The sequence below is a fragment of the Rhinatrema bivittatum genome, chromosome 3 (assembly GCF_901001135.1).
Source record: "Rhinatrema bivittatum chromosome 3, aRhiBiv1.1, whole genome shotgun sequence".
NCBI lineage: Eukaryota > Metazoa > Chordata > Amphibia > Gymnophiona > Rhinatrematidae > Rhinatrema > Rhinatrema bivittatum.
In genome coordinates this window covers 559613275-559626505 of record NC_042617.1, presented here as the reverse complement: position 1 = coordinate 559626505, position 13231 = coordinate 559613275, and the positions used below count along the sequence as shown (strand labels likewise).

Genomic DNA, 13231 nt, shown 5'->3' with positions numbered 1-13231 from the left:
CTGAGGACTGTCACTGAAGTTACTGGAATAAATTAAGATGAGAGGGAATTAAAAAAAAAAAAAAAGGGGAGGAAAAAAATCCCTCGTTGTGAATGAAAGGTCAGACACCAGATACCAGATCTAGTTACGACTGAGCTGGAAGCCCAAAGGCGCAGGAGAAAACTGCCGAGCCCAGAGAAAGTATTTCAGTCCGGCACATCTGTAAGTCACGTGGGAGCTGCTTACATGGAACCGTTTGCTTTCACAACTGCTTTCAAGTCTAATCAATAAGAATATTTGCAGTCTGGATCCAAGAACCGTAGCGACACTAGCAAATAATTTAATACAGATGTAACATCAGCTTGGGCTCCCACTGATGTCAGAGACCGCAGGAGTCTGGCTTACTTCCAACCATGAGCAGCACCCTTTCATTCAGGCCCAAACATATTTAACCCACTTGCTGAACATCAACTTTGTGAAAGCTTTCAGCTTCATTTTTAATGGACCAGGACATTCCTCCTCAACGTATCTCGTATGCAAGGAACGCTGGAACACCGACTCCCAGACGTGCCCGCCACATCTGTACGAGGCCTGCTTACACCTCCGGCAGTGTAAGAGGGGCTGCCGCACGTGTGCACGCATCAGGCACCACGGGGAAGCTGTCGGGCAGGAGGGCGTTTGTAACTCCTTTCCCACCTGCTTTTTCTTGGGAGGGGAAGCCAGGGGGAGAATGGGGGAGAGAAAGTCTCCATCATCGCTGGACGGCGACACCTACCACCCAGACGCAAGGTGCGACCCGGCCAAGGCCTGCCACGGCAAATGGCGGGGCTAAGTGGGGAATTATAAAACAGAGGGGAGAACACCGGGCAGTTGCAAATGGCACCGTTACGGGCAACTTCCAATTGAGCTGGAAGCCATGCCAAAAAAAAAAAAAACAAAAAAACCCATAGACACAAGGGTCAACGACTACATTTCCAGGAGGGAAAGAAAGAGGCTCTGGCAAGCAAAAGGTTTCTCCCAGAACAGAAGAGGAGAAAAAAAAAACTCATGGGTTCAAACAACCCACCCATCACTGACGAATTTTAGGGCTGCTGAGAATGAAACCCGTTTTCTGAAACAAATCTCCTTACAACACCGCATCTACCGAGCAGACCTGGCTGCAAAGAAAGCTGCTGGCGGGAGAGCGAGTGCAGCCTAACAGCCAGGTGAGGAAGCAAATCCCCCGGGCAACCAAAGACTTCTCTCTTTTACTCCATCCGGTGACTGGATCCCTCCCCATCCACCGAGCTCGGAGCTCGCATCCACCCTCTCCCTCCCATAACCACTCGGAAACCCCAGGAGCCCATGCCCATCTCTCTCTCTCTCTCTCTCTCTGCTGGTCCCTGCCGGTACAGAGTAACTCACAGCTCCCGCCTTTGAAACGTTGCACGCCAGCTTTTCCCGCCGGGCAGCGCCAGGTGCTGTTGGCAGGCAAGTTTCAATCAGAAGACGCAGCACCTCGTGCCGGCAGAGGGTCTGCGGCAGCTGAGACGGGCTGCACCTGCTCTACGGCGCCACGAGGGGCGCGCAGCAGGGGAGAGGGCGAGGGCCGAGAGGTGGGGGCAGCAGAAAACTCTGGGAAGAGAGAAATGGAAGGCAAAGTGAGGGGGGGGAGGTCAAGGAAAGGCTTTGCTTTTTTAAGCAAAGCCTTGAAAGAACAGAAACTAACATAGCTGTAGTCAAGTCAGAAAAGGCAGCACTTAACCCAAGGAGAGTATCGCTGTAAGATGGAGGAAATGTGTTTCATGTTTAATTATGTTTGTGATTATTTACTTAATTGTAATTCTTTATTATAGTTTGTTTTTTTTTATGTTTGTGTCTGAATTTTGCTTTAATAATTACGTTGATAAGTATAATTTATGTTATGCTAATTCAATGTTTTAAATCACATTCAGGTCGATCCAGTAAGGCCGCGGTAAAAACAGTGCGGCAGTGTCAGGCGCACCCTTCCTCCCCGCACGCACAGTTCTCTTCACTAACTCCCCGATACTCTCCTCTAATCGCATGCAAACGCATGCCGCGGCTGTGAAGCGTTAGGGAAGGGTTATGCCCGCGCAACCCATTTTACTGTATAGGCGCTGTAACAGCGCCTATACAGTAACCTGGGTGCCCTGGTACCTGTCATTTCAAATGACATTTGAAATGACAGGCACCAGGAAGTGTAAAAAAGTTTAAAAAGTGTAAAAAACAAAAAACCTGTGTGTTCTATAAAAAAATAAAACAATTTTAAATACCTGTCGGAGGGCCGTGGGTCCAGGCGGCCGGTGGGCGGCGGGCAGCCATCAGCGGCATCTGGTAGTCCCTTCTCCCTTCCTCCCTCCCTCCTCTGCCTGGATGAGCGCCAAAATCGCACGGGCAGGTCGGCAGCGGCAGCGGGGGGGCGGCAGCAGGATCCGGGAGCGGCGGGTAGGCAGCAGCGGGGTCCGGGGGGGGCAGCGGCAGCGGGGTCCGGGGGTGGCAGCGAGATCCGGGGAGCCAGCAGCGGCAGCATGTTCGATCGGGCAGGCAGGTAGGTGGCAAAGTAAAGATGGCCGCCTGCACGGGAAAATCGTGCAATTGGCCGCTGAAGACGTGACGTCACGACATTTGGCGTCACGGGGTGTGACGTCACGTCTTCAGCGGCCAATTGCACGATTTTCCCGTGCAGGCGGCCATCTTTACTTTGCCACCTACCTGCCTGCCCGATCGAACATGCTGCCGCTGCCCCCCCCGGACCCCGCTGCTGCCTACCCGCCGCTCCCGGATCCTGCTGCCGCCCCCCCAGCTGCCGCCCCGCCCGTGCGATTTTGGCGCTCATCCAGGCAGGGGAGGGAGGGAGGAAGGGAGAAGGGACTACCGGATGCCGCTGATGGCTGCCCGCCGCCCACCAGCCGCCTGGACCCACGGCCCTCCGACAGGTATTTAAAATTGGTTTTTTTTTTTCTATAACACACAGGTTTTTTGTTTTTTACACTTTTTAAACTTACCATAGCAGGCCCGAGCCTTGCTACTTTTTCGTTTGTTTTTTTTTGCCCTGGTCCCGTCCGGTCTCCTGCAGCCCCGTCCGGTCCGGACGGGGCTGCAGGAGACCAGGGCGGGTAAGCAATGTTTTTACCCTACATTACACTACACTAACTCCTACTAGGGGGAGGCGGTAAACTAGCAGGTTAAGGCCGCGGCAGAACAGCGGGTTACGGAGGAGATAATATCAGCGCCCGTTACAGTATCGCAGGGGAATAGCTAATTCCTTCATTATACAGCTTTTTCGTTCATTTACATGCCGGGTTATGCGTCATTTACATAAAGCTAATTCCTTCATTATACAGCTTTTTCGTTCATTTACATGCCGGGTTATGCGTCATTTACATAAAGGGTTATGCGTCTGTTTTCAGAAGCGATACGGACGCGTGAAACTGGAGACTGTATCGCCGAATTGCCTTGCGCGCCCGAATTGTGCGCTACGAGCACGTTACAGACGGGCAATCCTCGAGCGGACGATACTGGATCGACCTGATTATGAGAACATAAGAACATGCCATACTGGGTCAGACCAAGGGTCCATCAAGCCCAGCATCCTGTTTCCAACAGTGGCCAATCCAGGCCATAAGAACCTGGCAATTACCCAAACACCAAGAAGATCCCATGCTACTGATGCAATTAATAGCAGTGGCTATTCCCTAAGTCAACGTGATTAATAACAGTTAATGGACTTCTCCAAGAACTTATCCAAACCTTTTTTAAACCCAGCTACACTAACTGCACTAACCACATCCTCTGGCAACAAATTCCAGAGTTTAATTGTGCGTTGAGGGAAAAAGAACTTACTCCGATTAGTTTTAAATGTTCCCCATGCTAACTTCATGGAGTGCCCCCTAGTCTTTCTATTATCTGAAAGAGTAAATAACCGATTCACATCTACCTGTTCTAGACCTCTCATGATTTTAAACACCTCTATCATATCCCCCCTCCGCTGTCATTTCTCCAAGCTGCAGGAAGGTGTAAATCACTTACAGGTCGATCCAGTAAAGTGTGCTCCGTCGGAGCGCACTGTCACCCTGCTCTGGACGTGTGTTTTCCCTTACCCCTTATTCAGTAAGGGGAGGAAAACACGTGGCCCACCCGCGGCACCTAATAGCGCCCTCAACATGCAAATGCATGTTGATGGCCCTATTAGGTATTCCCGAGCGATCCAGTAAGTAAAATGTGCAGCCAAGCCGCACATTTTACTCTAAGAAATTAGCGCCGCCCAAAGGTCGGCGCTAATTTCTTCCGGCGCCAGGGAAGTGCACAGAAAAGCAGTAAAAACTGCTTTTCTGTGCACCCTCCGACTTAATATCATAGCGATATTAAGTCGGAGGTCCCCAAAAGTAAAAAAAAGTAAAAAAAAAAAAAATTTGAATTCGGCCCGCGGCTGTCAGGCCGAAAACCGGACGCTCAATTTTGCCGGCATCCGGTTTCCGAGCCCGTGGCTGTCAGCGGGCTCGAGAACCGACGCCGGCAAAATTGAGCGTCGGCTGTCAAACCCGCTGACAGCCACCGCTCCAGGCCAAAAGGAGGCGCTAGGGACGCGCTAGTGTCCCTAGCGCCTCCTTTTCCTCGTTTGCACCGCGTCGCCTAATTTAAATACTGGATCGCTCGCACCGGCGAGGGGCCGGTGCGCGCGCCGGGAGAGCGGGCGTTAGTCCGCTCTCCCACAGACTTTACTGGATCGGGCTGTTAGTCTATGATGTGCGGTATAGAAATAAGGTAAATAAATAAATAAATGGGAGGAAGAGAGCAAGGCTGCAGGAGCAGAGAATCAGCCAAGTGATTCTCTCTCTCCTGACTGGTAAGCCTCTGGTACATGTTTCAAACCCAGGTTAAGGAGAAGCAAACATTCTGATTTGATAACTATTTCAGTACCAATAAGAGCATATTTTCTATTAAGAGAAGGGTTTATTAGCAGAATAAATTGTACAGTGCAAGCAGCTGAAGCTAGTTAATTTTTTCATAATCATTAAAATGTGATTGTTAGGTCTGGCTTATCCCTAAAATCACCACCACAGGGGAAATCAACCAGCACACTGCTGTCATAAGGAGGATCACATGATACAATAACATCTGTCAGCACACTGACAGGCGGCAGGATGTGCATTGTCAGGACAGACAGACAAACACGCCAACGCACCCACTCACCTGCCCCAGCTGTTTGGGGAATGACTAAATTTCCAGGAGGGAAAGAAAGAGGCTCTGGCAAGCGAAAGGTTTCTCCCAGAACAGAAGAGGAGAAAAAAACTGATAAAGCAGGACCATGAGGTTCGGGAGGCCTTTAGCCTAATCAAAAGCACCTCGATCTAGACCAAAACCAAGCTTAGGGAATAAGTGTTGCCGATGGTGTCCCTTATACCGAGGGCAGGGCCGGCACGACCATTAGGCGGGACCAGGCAGTCGCCTAGGGTGGCATCAGTGGGCGGAGCGCCAACGGGGAACGCGAGGGCGCCATTTTAAAAATGTCAAAGAAGGGTGACCACAGTCATGGAGCACTCGCTAGGTGAGAGAGAGAGCGTGCACATAATTCTATATATCTACCCCTGTTCAGAGGGCACGTTCAACTCGGGGGGGGGGGGGGGGGTGTTCGATATTACAGTAGTCTGCCTAGGGTGCTACAGACTCTTACACCGGCCCTGACCAAGGGCAGGTTTGGCAGGAGAACTGGAAGGCGAACTGTAGTAACAAGCCAAATCCAGTCACCCTGCCTGCTTACGCCAGCTGCGCTAGCAGGGGTAGAGCGTGGCACACATCTTCTGCAGGAAGAGAGCTACTAAAAATAACCCACAAATCCTTTTCTTCTTATGGAATGTTTCTGGTGTGCAACTCAGGGATCGATAGCTATAGGTTCTCCCATAGGCCCCACCGAGGTCAATATCCAGTACGTTGGTGAACAGCTAATGTATCCAACTAAAGGTGCCCAGTGGATAAGCCTCCCACTGAATATATGGGGAGTTATATACATCACTTTACAGACTTGTGCACATAACTTTGGGGGAGGAGAGTGCTCACTATGTGCGCACAGTGGGTAAACTTTAGGCCCATCCTGAAAGTTCTCCCTCAAAGCCTCTTTCTGTGCAAATAAAATGTATGAGGCCAGTGGGAGGGAGACAGTCAGATTTAGGGGTTTCTGCGGGTGTGGCAGGCCCTGCCTGCACCGTGGTGCCGTCTCCAGTGCACTGAACTGAAATGTTCCCCAATGTGGTTACCCCGACGGGGGGCCGGCAGTTTTCAGTCCCTTCCCTGGCTATGTTCAGGGGTTTCCTGCAAACCCTCAAAACCTATGCAGGCTTCAGAGTCCCCTCACAGATGTAGCCCAACTGGCCTACAAACTTGGGGGGGGTTCATAGATATATATAGATATATATATAGATACAGAGGCGGCCTTAGATATAGGTTTCTTCACAGGGGTTTATTTAGAAACACACACCCCGCAGATTGCTTTTATGCTAGCAGTGTTTCTCCTGCTTCTGCAGAAACAGCTCCTGACACTCTACACCTACATTCACAGGGTGGCCAGGGAATGAGATCCCTCCTGCAGGCTACCTGGGAGTCAAAGAACCCTTTTCTCAGTCCTTCCCGGCATCCACCTCCATGGCGGCTTCTTCTTTAGGGAATGGCCAGTCCATCAATACCTCCATGTCCTCCCCTTCTTCTGATGCCTGCCTCACGAGCCGCCACGCCCTCCTGTGTTTGTGGACCTGTGTGCTTAGGGCTGTGGGTGTTTCCACCCTCATGGCTCCCAGAAGCCCCACCCCCAGGCTTCCATTGGTCCTGATCTTCCCTACAGCTGATGGGAAATGTAGTTCTCCACTCTTTTCCCCTGCCTTGCGGGGCTGGCCCCCCCCTGCCAGGGTAACTGCCCCTAACGACAGCCAACCCTAATCCACTGGTGCCAACACAGCAAGGCATCTCAGGAACGGGCCCGACGGTGGTGAAGCAAACCCGCCTCCCTCTGCTTCTCCCTCCCTTCTGCATTCAGGAGACAAAAAGGCTACGCCCTCCTCATCTAGATTTTGAGCCACAAGAAAATCAGTGGCGATAGTCTGAGGCAATTTTAGTGCGGCCCCCTGAGGGATACAGTGGCTGCAATGGATTCGTATGAGTTCCGGCACGTGTGGCCACCCGCGCGGATTTTACGGATTCAACGGATTTTGTGTGTCTGCCTCCGTGCCACGTACTCCCCGTTACTCCTGCTTCGGTTATCTGGGGCCCGTGGTCGGGTGGTCCTGTCACAACGGGTAACTCCATTAACTGCAGAAAGACTTTGCGCATTAACCTCAGTGTGGATTTAAAAAAAAAAAAATCACAGGAAACCACAGTTGTATTTTCTGTACCATTCGCCTCTCTCTGAAGGCTGTACAGCGCCGCACACCTGCAATTAAGCAATTCCATGTAACCAGATTTCCTGTTCTGCACGAGGTGAGCCGACACCCATGCATGGGTCACTTGGCACGAAAGCATTAGGAGCACCTCTGCACATGCGGTCAATCTGTTGACTTTGGCAGTTGAAGTAACCAAGATCAGAGAAGAAGGAAACATGAAATCTTCAACCTCGGCTCTTGAGAATCCCTACTCCCAAACTCACTGAATGTGAGCAGGACTGGAGCGAACCACCACTGCTGCTGCTGTTAGTAGGGGCCGCTGCTACCTCCCACCCCTCCCCCAAAGCGCTAGGCCACACCGAAATGGAAGTCTCTTTGTGGAGGGGAAAGGGAATAGGCAGAGGCCGAAAGCAAGGGGGGGGGGAGGTAAAGAGAGAAAGCAAGCAAAACAAAACATATGAGAAAAAAATGAGCTGGGGAGGCGAGAAAGGGTCAGCGTTGTGTAGGAACTCAGACTGCGCAGTAGCGCTCAAGCGTTGCTAGCAGAATTGTGGTGGGATTCCCGGGGGCTGTCCGGCATACACAAGTGAGCACACACACCAGCCTGAGTTTATCTTGAATCAAGCTCTCCATCAATTGAAAACAGTTTCCCTGGAACAGAAACGCCGTACAAAGGCGATTGTAATTACAGAAAATCCAAGAAATCCAGCCAGGAAGCATCTCCTACAGCTCTGCAAACTGCATCCATTCCAGTTTCGGCAACAAGGTTCAACATACAGAAAAAAAGGCCTCAAGGTCTCAACCGTAGAATATTAGCTCTCGTTAATAACCGTTGATCCCCGCTCTTCTTCTCCCACCAGCACCCCCCTCCCACTAAATCCCATTTGTCACATCACAAAAACCAGAGGAAGCATTTCAGGCAGTGGACAGATGGGTTTTCATATTCACGCGAACATGGCAAAGCCTGAATTAAGGCCATGCCAGCTGAGGAAACAATGATTCAGCAGGGCGAGAGAAACAGATTTTAGGTGAGGCAGGGGTGGGGGACGTGAAGCTTTGATTTTGTTAATAATTAGAGGAGATGAACAAAGAGCCAAGAGTGGGCCCATACGGCAGCATGGCTGTGAGCTCATGACGTCACTTACCACTCGTCTGCACAGAAGTCTCCATCCAGTGCATTTACCACACCAGTGCCATCACCTGGCATTTTAAGGCCCAGGGCAGGCCAGCATATTTGCACCCCTTCCTGCCACTGGCCCCTCTCCCAGTTATGGTGCCAGTTTCTGCCAGGAGGAGAAAGAATACACAGGACACAGCTGCGCTCCCTATTTTGCTGTCTAGGAAAGGCACAGCAGAAGGGGGGGACCATTTACATAACCAAGAACCCTGCATTTGAAGAGGCAGAAAGCATTACCGCCTACTTAGAGCAGCAATAGAGTATCTAATGACTTCTCAACTCTGCTTCTTCCTCTGTGGGTCTTAACTCCTGGCTGTTTCAGTTCTCTCTGCGCACCTTTTATTATGGCCACGCGCCACCTAAGTCTTCGCTCCCAAGGTCACCTTTTCAGCAGAGCCTGCTCCGTTGTACTTGGGAAATATTAGTGAGGCATTAACTCTGGGACTCTGGCAAGAAGTACGGCAACACCGAATTTAGTTCAGTTCATAATGGGGAGCAGCACCCCCCCCCCCCCCCGAATCTGCCTGTCTGTCGGGACTGCTGGAGTTCGGCTCCATTTTAGAGGTGATGAACTTTGGGGCCCCCCGAGAGTCAAAAGAGAAGAAGCAATGCTCCGGGGAAACCCCTACAGGCCGAAGGGCAACACTGAGAGGTTCTCCTGTTCCCTATGTCTGGGGGGGGGGGGGGGGGGGGGGGCGGACTTGTGTCACCGCCAAAGCCATCCCATGGAAGGGGAGGAAAGGAAACCCCCACTAGGTTACACAAAGTCAGGCAGGAGGATCTTTCATTCAGCTCATTTCCTCTTGGAAACTAAATAAATATCAGAAGGAAAGGGAGCAAACGTTATTCCCGCTTGCTCCAACTGCAAAAGTGAATCACTTGGAACATTTCGGTGGTAGCCCTGGTGTTCTGAGGGGCAGACAGGGCCGGATTAACACATTTCTACACCCCAGGCCAAAGCACAATTCCCCGCCCCCTCCCCCCCAAATGTTGATTTCTAATTTTCAGTTTAATATGTAATAATCCCTGCCAGTTATTTGAAACGCATTTAAACTTGCGACGAGTGAACCCAGAAGCAAAATAAAACATGCCAAAACCAGTAAAAATATTTTCAGCCCGCCGGACCCGCATCGCCCCGCGGAAGATCTTCTGTCCGACCTGACCCGCGCTGAAATATTTTGAACCCGACCCGGCCTGCAAAATGCAGACGTCTGCCCATATAACCCATACGAGGTACGACGATTACTTCTTTGGTTAGTTCAAATCATTCACCCAGATGGCGTATTCGATACAAAAAACAGCGAATAAAATTGACATAAAATGCAGAAGATTTACATCGATTCTCATCTGACATTATAGAATTTTATTGAAATGTTTTGCATTTTGTGTCAAACTTACATTACCCCACATTAACTGATGCTGCATAAAGAAACCATAAGTTGTGTATGTTTCATGTTTTGTAATAAAAAAAAATCGCAGCCCCCTTATAATTTGGCGGACACCCCCTGTCAACTTTTTCTGCTTACGGCTTTTGGCCCTGTGAGTTAACAAAACAGGATATAAAAGTAGTAACGATATATTTTATGTACCTATTATCAGAAGATATGTAGAAGACAAGCGATATGAGCATAATGAATCACTTGGAATCACTATTGTAACGCCAAATCTGCATTTTATATGGCCTTTTCAAAATAATACTGAAAAATGTGTAAATGTTTGATTGTTATTTCTGCTGCATTATTATTTCTGCTGCGCCCTAGGCCATTGCCTAGGTTGGCCTTCTGGGGAATCTGACCCTGGGGACAGAGTTGAGAAATCAGTAACACTAAAGCAGTGCTGCCCGATTTTTTCGGGATACTGCACACCCAAGATCTGCCCCCTTCATTCCTTCATTCCCCTGGGGCCATTTATCTGTCCCTTCTCCCCGTATCCTGCAGACGTCTGTGGACAGTGCTTACCTGCTGCCGCGTCTTCCCTCTGCAGTGGGAAGTGCGCGGAGCCGGCAGGTCTCACAAAACTGTGGACACCCCCCCACACCCTCCAGCCAGCTGGAGGACATCATGCAGGCTAGAAGGTGGCGGGGTAAAATGAAGACTTTGCCACAGTTGGTAGCCACTCCAGTGGCGGCAGCAGCTCGGGCGCGCCTCAACTCTTCTTCCTATTGGGCTCTGACTAGCTGGAGGAAAAATCTGTGGCACATTTGATAAGGAAACAACTGTACCAGACAGAATGCAGGGAGCAACTTTCTCGCCTTCTATTGTCCAAATTACAGCCAGCAAATGCTACAGTGCTGGATGCTGTGCCTTTATTTATTTATTGGTTTTTATATACCGCCGTTTATCAAGATATCACATCGATGTACAGAGAACATATTAACATACGCCTTGGCGTTATAAAATGAACGCCTTAGCTTTATACATAAAACGCATTAACTTTCTACATAGAACAAGATAGTATGAGTTAAAAAACTATACGCCAAAGAATTATATATAGAACAATTATGTAAAACTAAAATTAATACAGTGAACAACTTAATAATGCGGGGGAGGGTAGGAAAAGCAATAACGGCTGAAATGGGTTTCAGAAAATCCTGCATTTCAATACAGGGCAATGGTAATTTGGCAAATTCTTATGCACCGATTTTCACAGGATATCAAAACAGTGTACAAAAAGCAAAGAAAATTCAAAGGGAAAACCGTACAAACACATTAATATCAAAACCATGAGGCCTCCGTGCACGCACTAAAGCACAGTCTGGTAGCACAGAAAATATAAAACTTGAAAACCTTGCTGCCAGTCCAAGCCTTCCATTCCAACACATTTCCTACAGAGGCAGAAATTAGGTCACTGTTTTGGTTTTAACAGGAAGTTTAATCCTCCTAGAGTGATCACAGTCCAGTTTTGTGCTCATGATGTAGTTTAATGGTTGGCATTAATTAACCCATCCCATATTACACAAGATCTCAATCTCGGCCAAAAAGAGAGACAGTCAGCTCATGGCTCACACCTTACGTTTAACTTTAGCCCAAAAGCGGCCCAGCAGCAAGGTGCGACTTCAGCTCGAGCACCGAAGCAGCATAACAATGATCAATTATATAAGCATAATTCTGTAATGACGATAGCAACACATCTAGAAGGACTCTGTTTAGAAACTTAGATCACTTTATATTACTTACATAGATTAAGGTAGGACACAGTTACAGCAGGGATCTTATGGAAATAAAGGTCTACAAAAAAACGAAGTATCTTTGCACTGGAATAAGTTTCATATATTTCTTGACTAGCTTTAGGCGACTAATACTCCCTTCATCAGGTCGAAAGAGAGTGAGCCGTGTTCTCTGGGTCTCGGCTGTCTTTGCTCCCTTCATATAACCGCCTCTCTGGAGATGTCCAAAGCACTCCATGGACTGGCGGGAGAGATCATAACCCCCCCGCCACCCCAACGGAGTCGCTGAGATTAGAAACCTACAAACATCCCTTCCATCCGGAGATAAAAAAAAAACACGTTTCAAGCGGGAGAAGGCACCTCGGCCAGCTCCAGAAATCACCACAAGGAGGAAAGCGAAAAGGAGGGGGGCGCCTCCCTCCGTCCCCGATCCTGAGGTGCGGGGCTCCGTGCAGAAAACGAATCGGGCACATGGAGCCGGCATCTCTCTCTCTCTCTCTTACACACACGCACCCCGCCGCCCGCAAGGGAAAACAATCAACACAGCCCGCCCTGCCTCCCCGGCACTTTCTGCAAATCAGTGGGGGATCGGGATCACAAACACTAAACCACCAATTCAGCCCAAACCCAGAGCCCGCTGAGCCCCAGCAAACAGCCCCGGCACTCACGTGTTTTCACCCTGCGGTGGTCCAGGCGCGCGCAGGCACCCTGCACGGCTCCGAGGCGGCGCTGCAGGCGGGCCCCGCGCTGCCCCAGGGCGGCCGCCTGCTCCTCCAGCTCCCCGAAGAGATCGGCGGCGTGGCGGGAGAGCGCCGAGAGCTGCCCGAGCAGCAGCAGCAGCGCCTGCTGGCTCAGCCCCGGCAGGGACGGGTCGCAGCCGCCGCCGCCGCCCGCATCGCCCGGCAGCAGCAGCCGCCGCCGCCGCTCCAGCGTCCGCTTCGGGAAAGGCATCGCGCGAGCCAGGAACAAAACTTCACGCCTCCGTCTTCATCGGGCCCTTTACGTTCATTAAAAAAAAAGCAAACTGCAGACAAGGAAACTTTCCGATCCTCAGGCGGCGGCGGCGGCGGCGTCCGGGCTGGGCTTCTCCCCCATACCCTCCCTCCGGTGGGTACAAAGCAGGAGTCGATCCGAGTTTGCCGCGGCTCCGCAAGTCCAGGGAAAGAAGAGGAGGGCGAGCCAGGCTGCAGGAAGAAGGCGGAAAAGTTGGGGGGGGAGAAGATCCCGCGGCGCCCGGGCTGGAAATCAAACAGGAAAGAGCCGCCTCCGAGTGCCGAGAAACCCCGCTCCGGACCTGAGAGGGAGGGAGGGCTCCGGCGCGCACACGCGCACCTCCCCGCCCCCCGCCGCCACCTGCGGCTCTCCTGAGCCGGCCCAGCCCCGCAGAGCGGCGGGGTGCTGCCACCTACCTGTCGGAGCCCGGGGCTCGCTGCCCCTTTCCAGGGAAACGGGAACCAGGCGGCCTGCTTGCAGCCGAGTCAATAGTGAACGAGGCCCACACAAACTTATTGCACCACGATTGCCCCCCTACTGCAGGCA

The 13231-nt window shown here is 51.0% G+C and overlaps 1 protein-coding gene across 3 annotated transcripts in view; it reads right to left on the bottom strand.

The window, feature by feature from the left end:
- NHSL1 (NHS like 1) overlaps window positions 1-12973 on the bottom strand; it is a 374547-nt gene extending 361574 nt beyond the window's left edge. For all 3 annotated transcript variants that reach the window (XM_029596468.1, XM_029596471.1, XM_029596469.1), the window contains exon 1: window positions 12361-12973. In XM_029596468.1, coding sequence (XP_029452328.1) covers window positions 12361-12643 — 283 coding nt within the window. In that variant the 5' untranslated portion in view covers window positions 12644-12973. The remainder of the gene's footprint in view (window positions 1-12360) is intronic.
- Window positions 12974-13231: the final 258 nt, after the last annotated feature.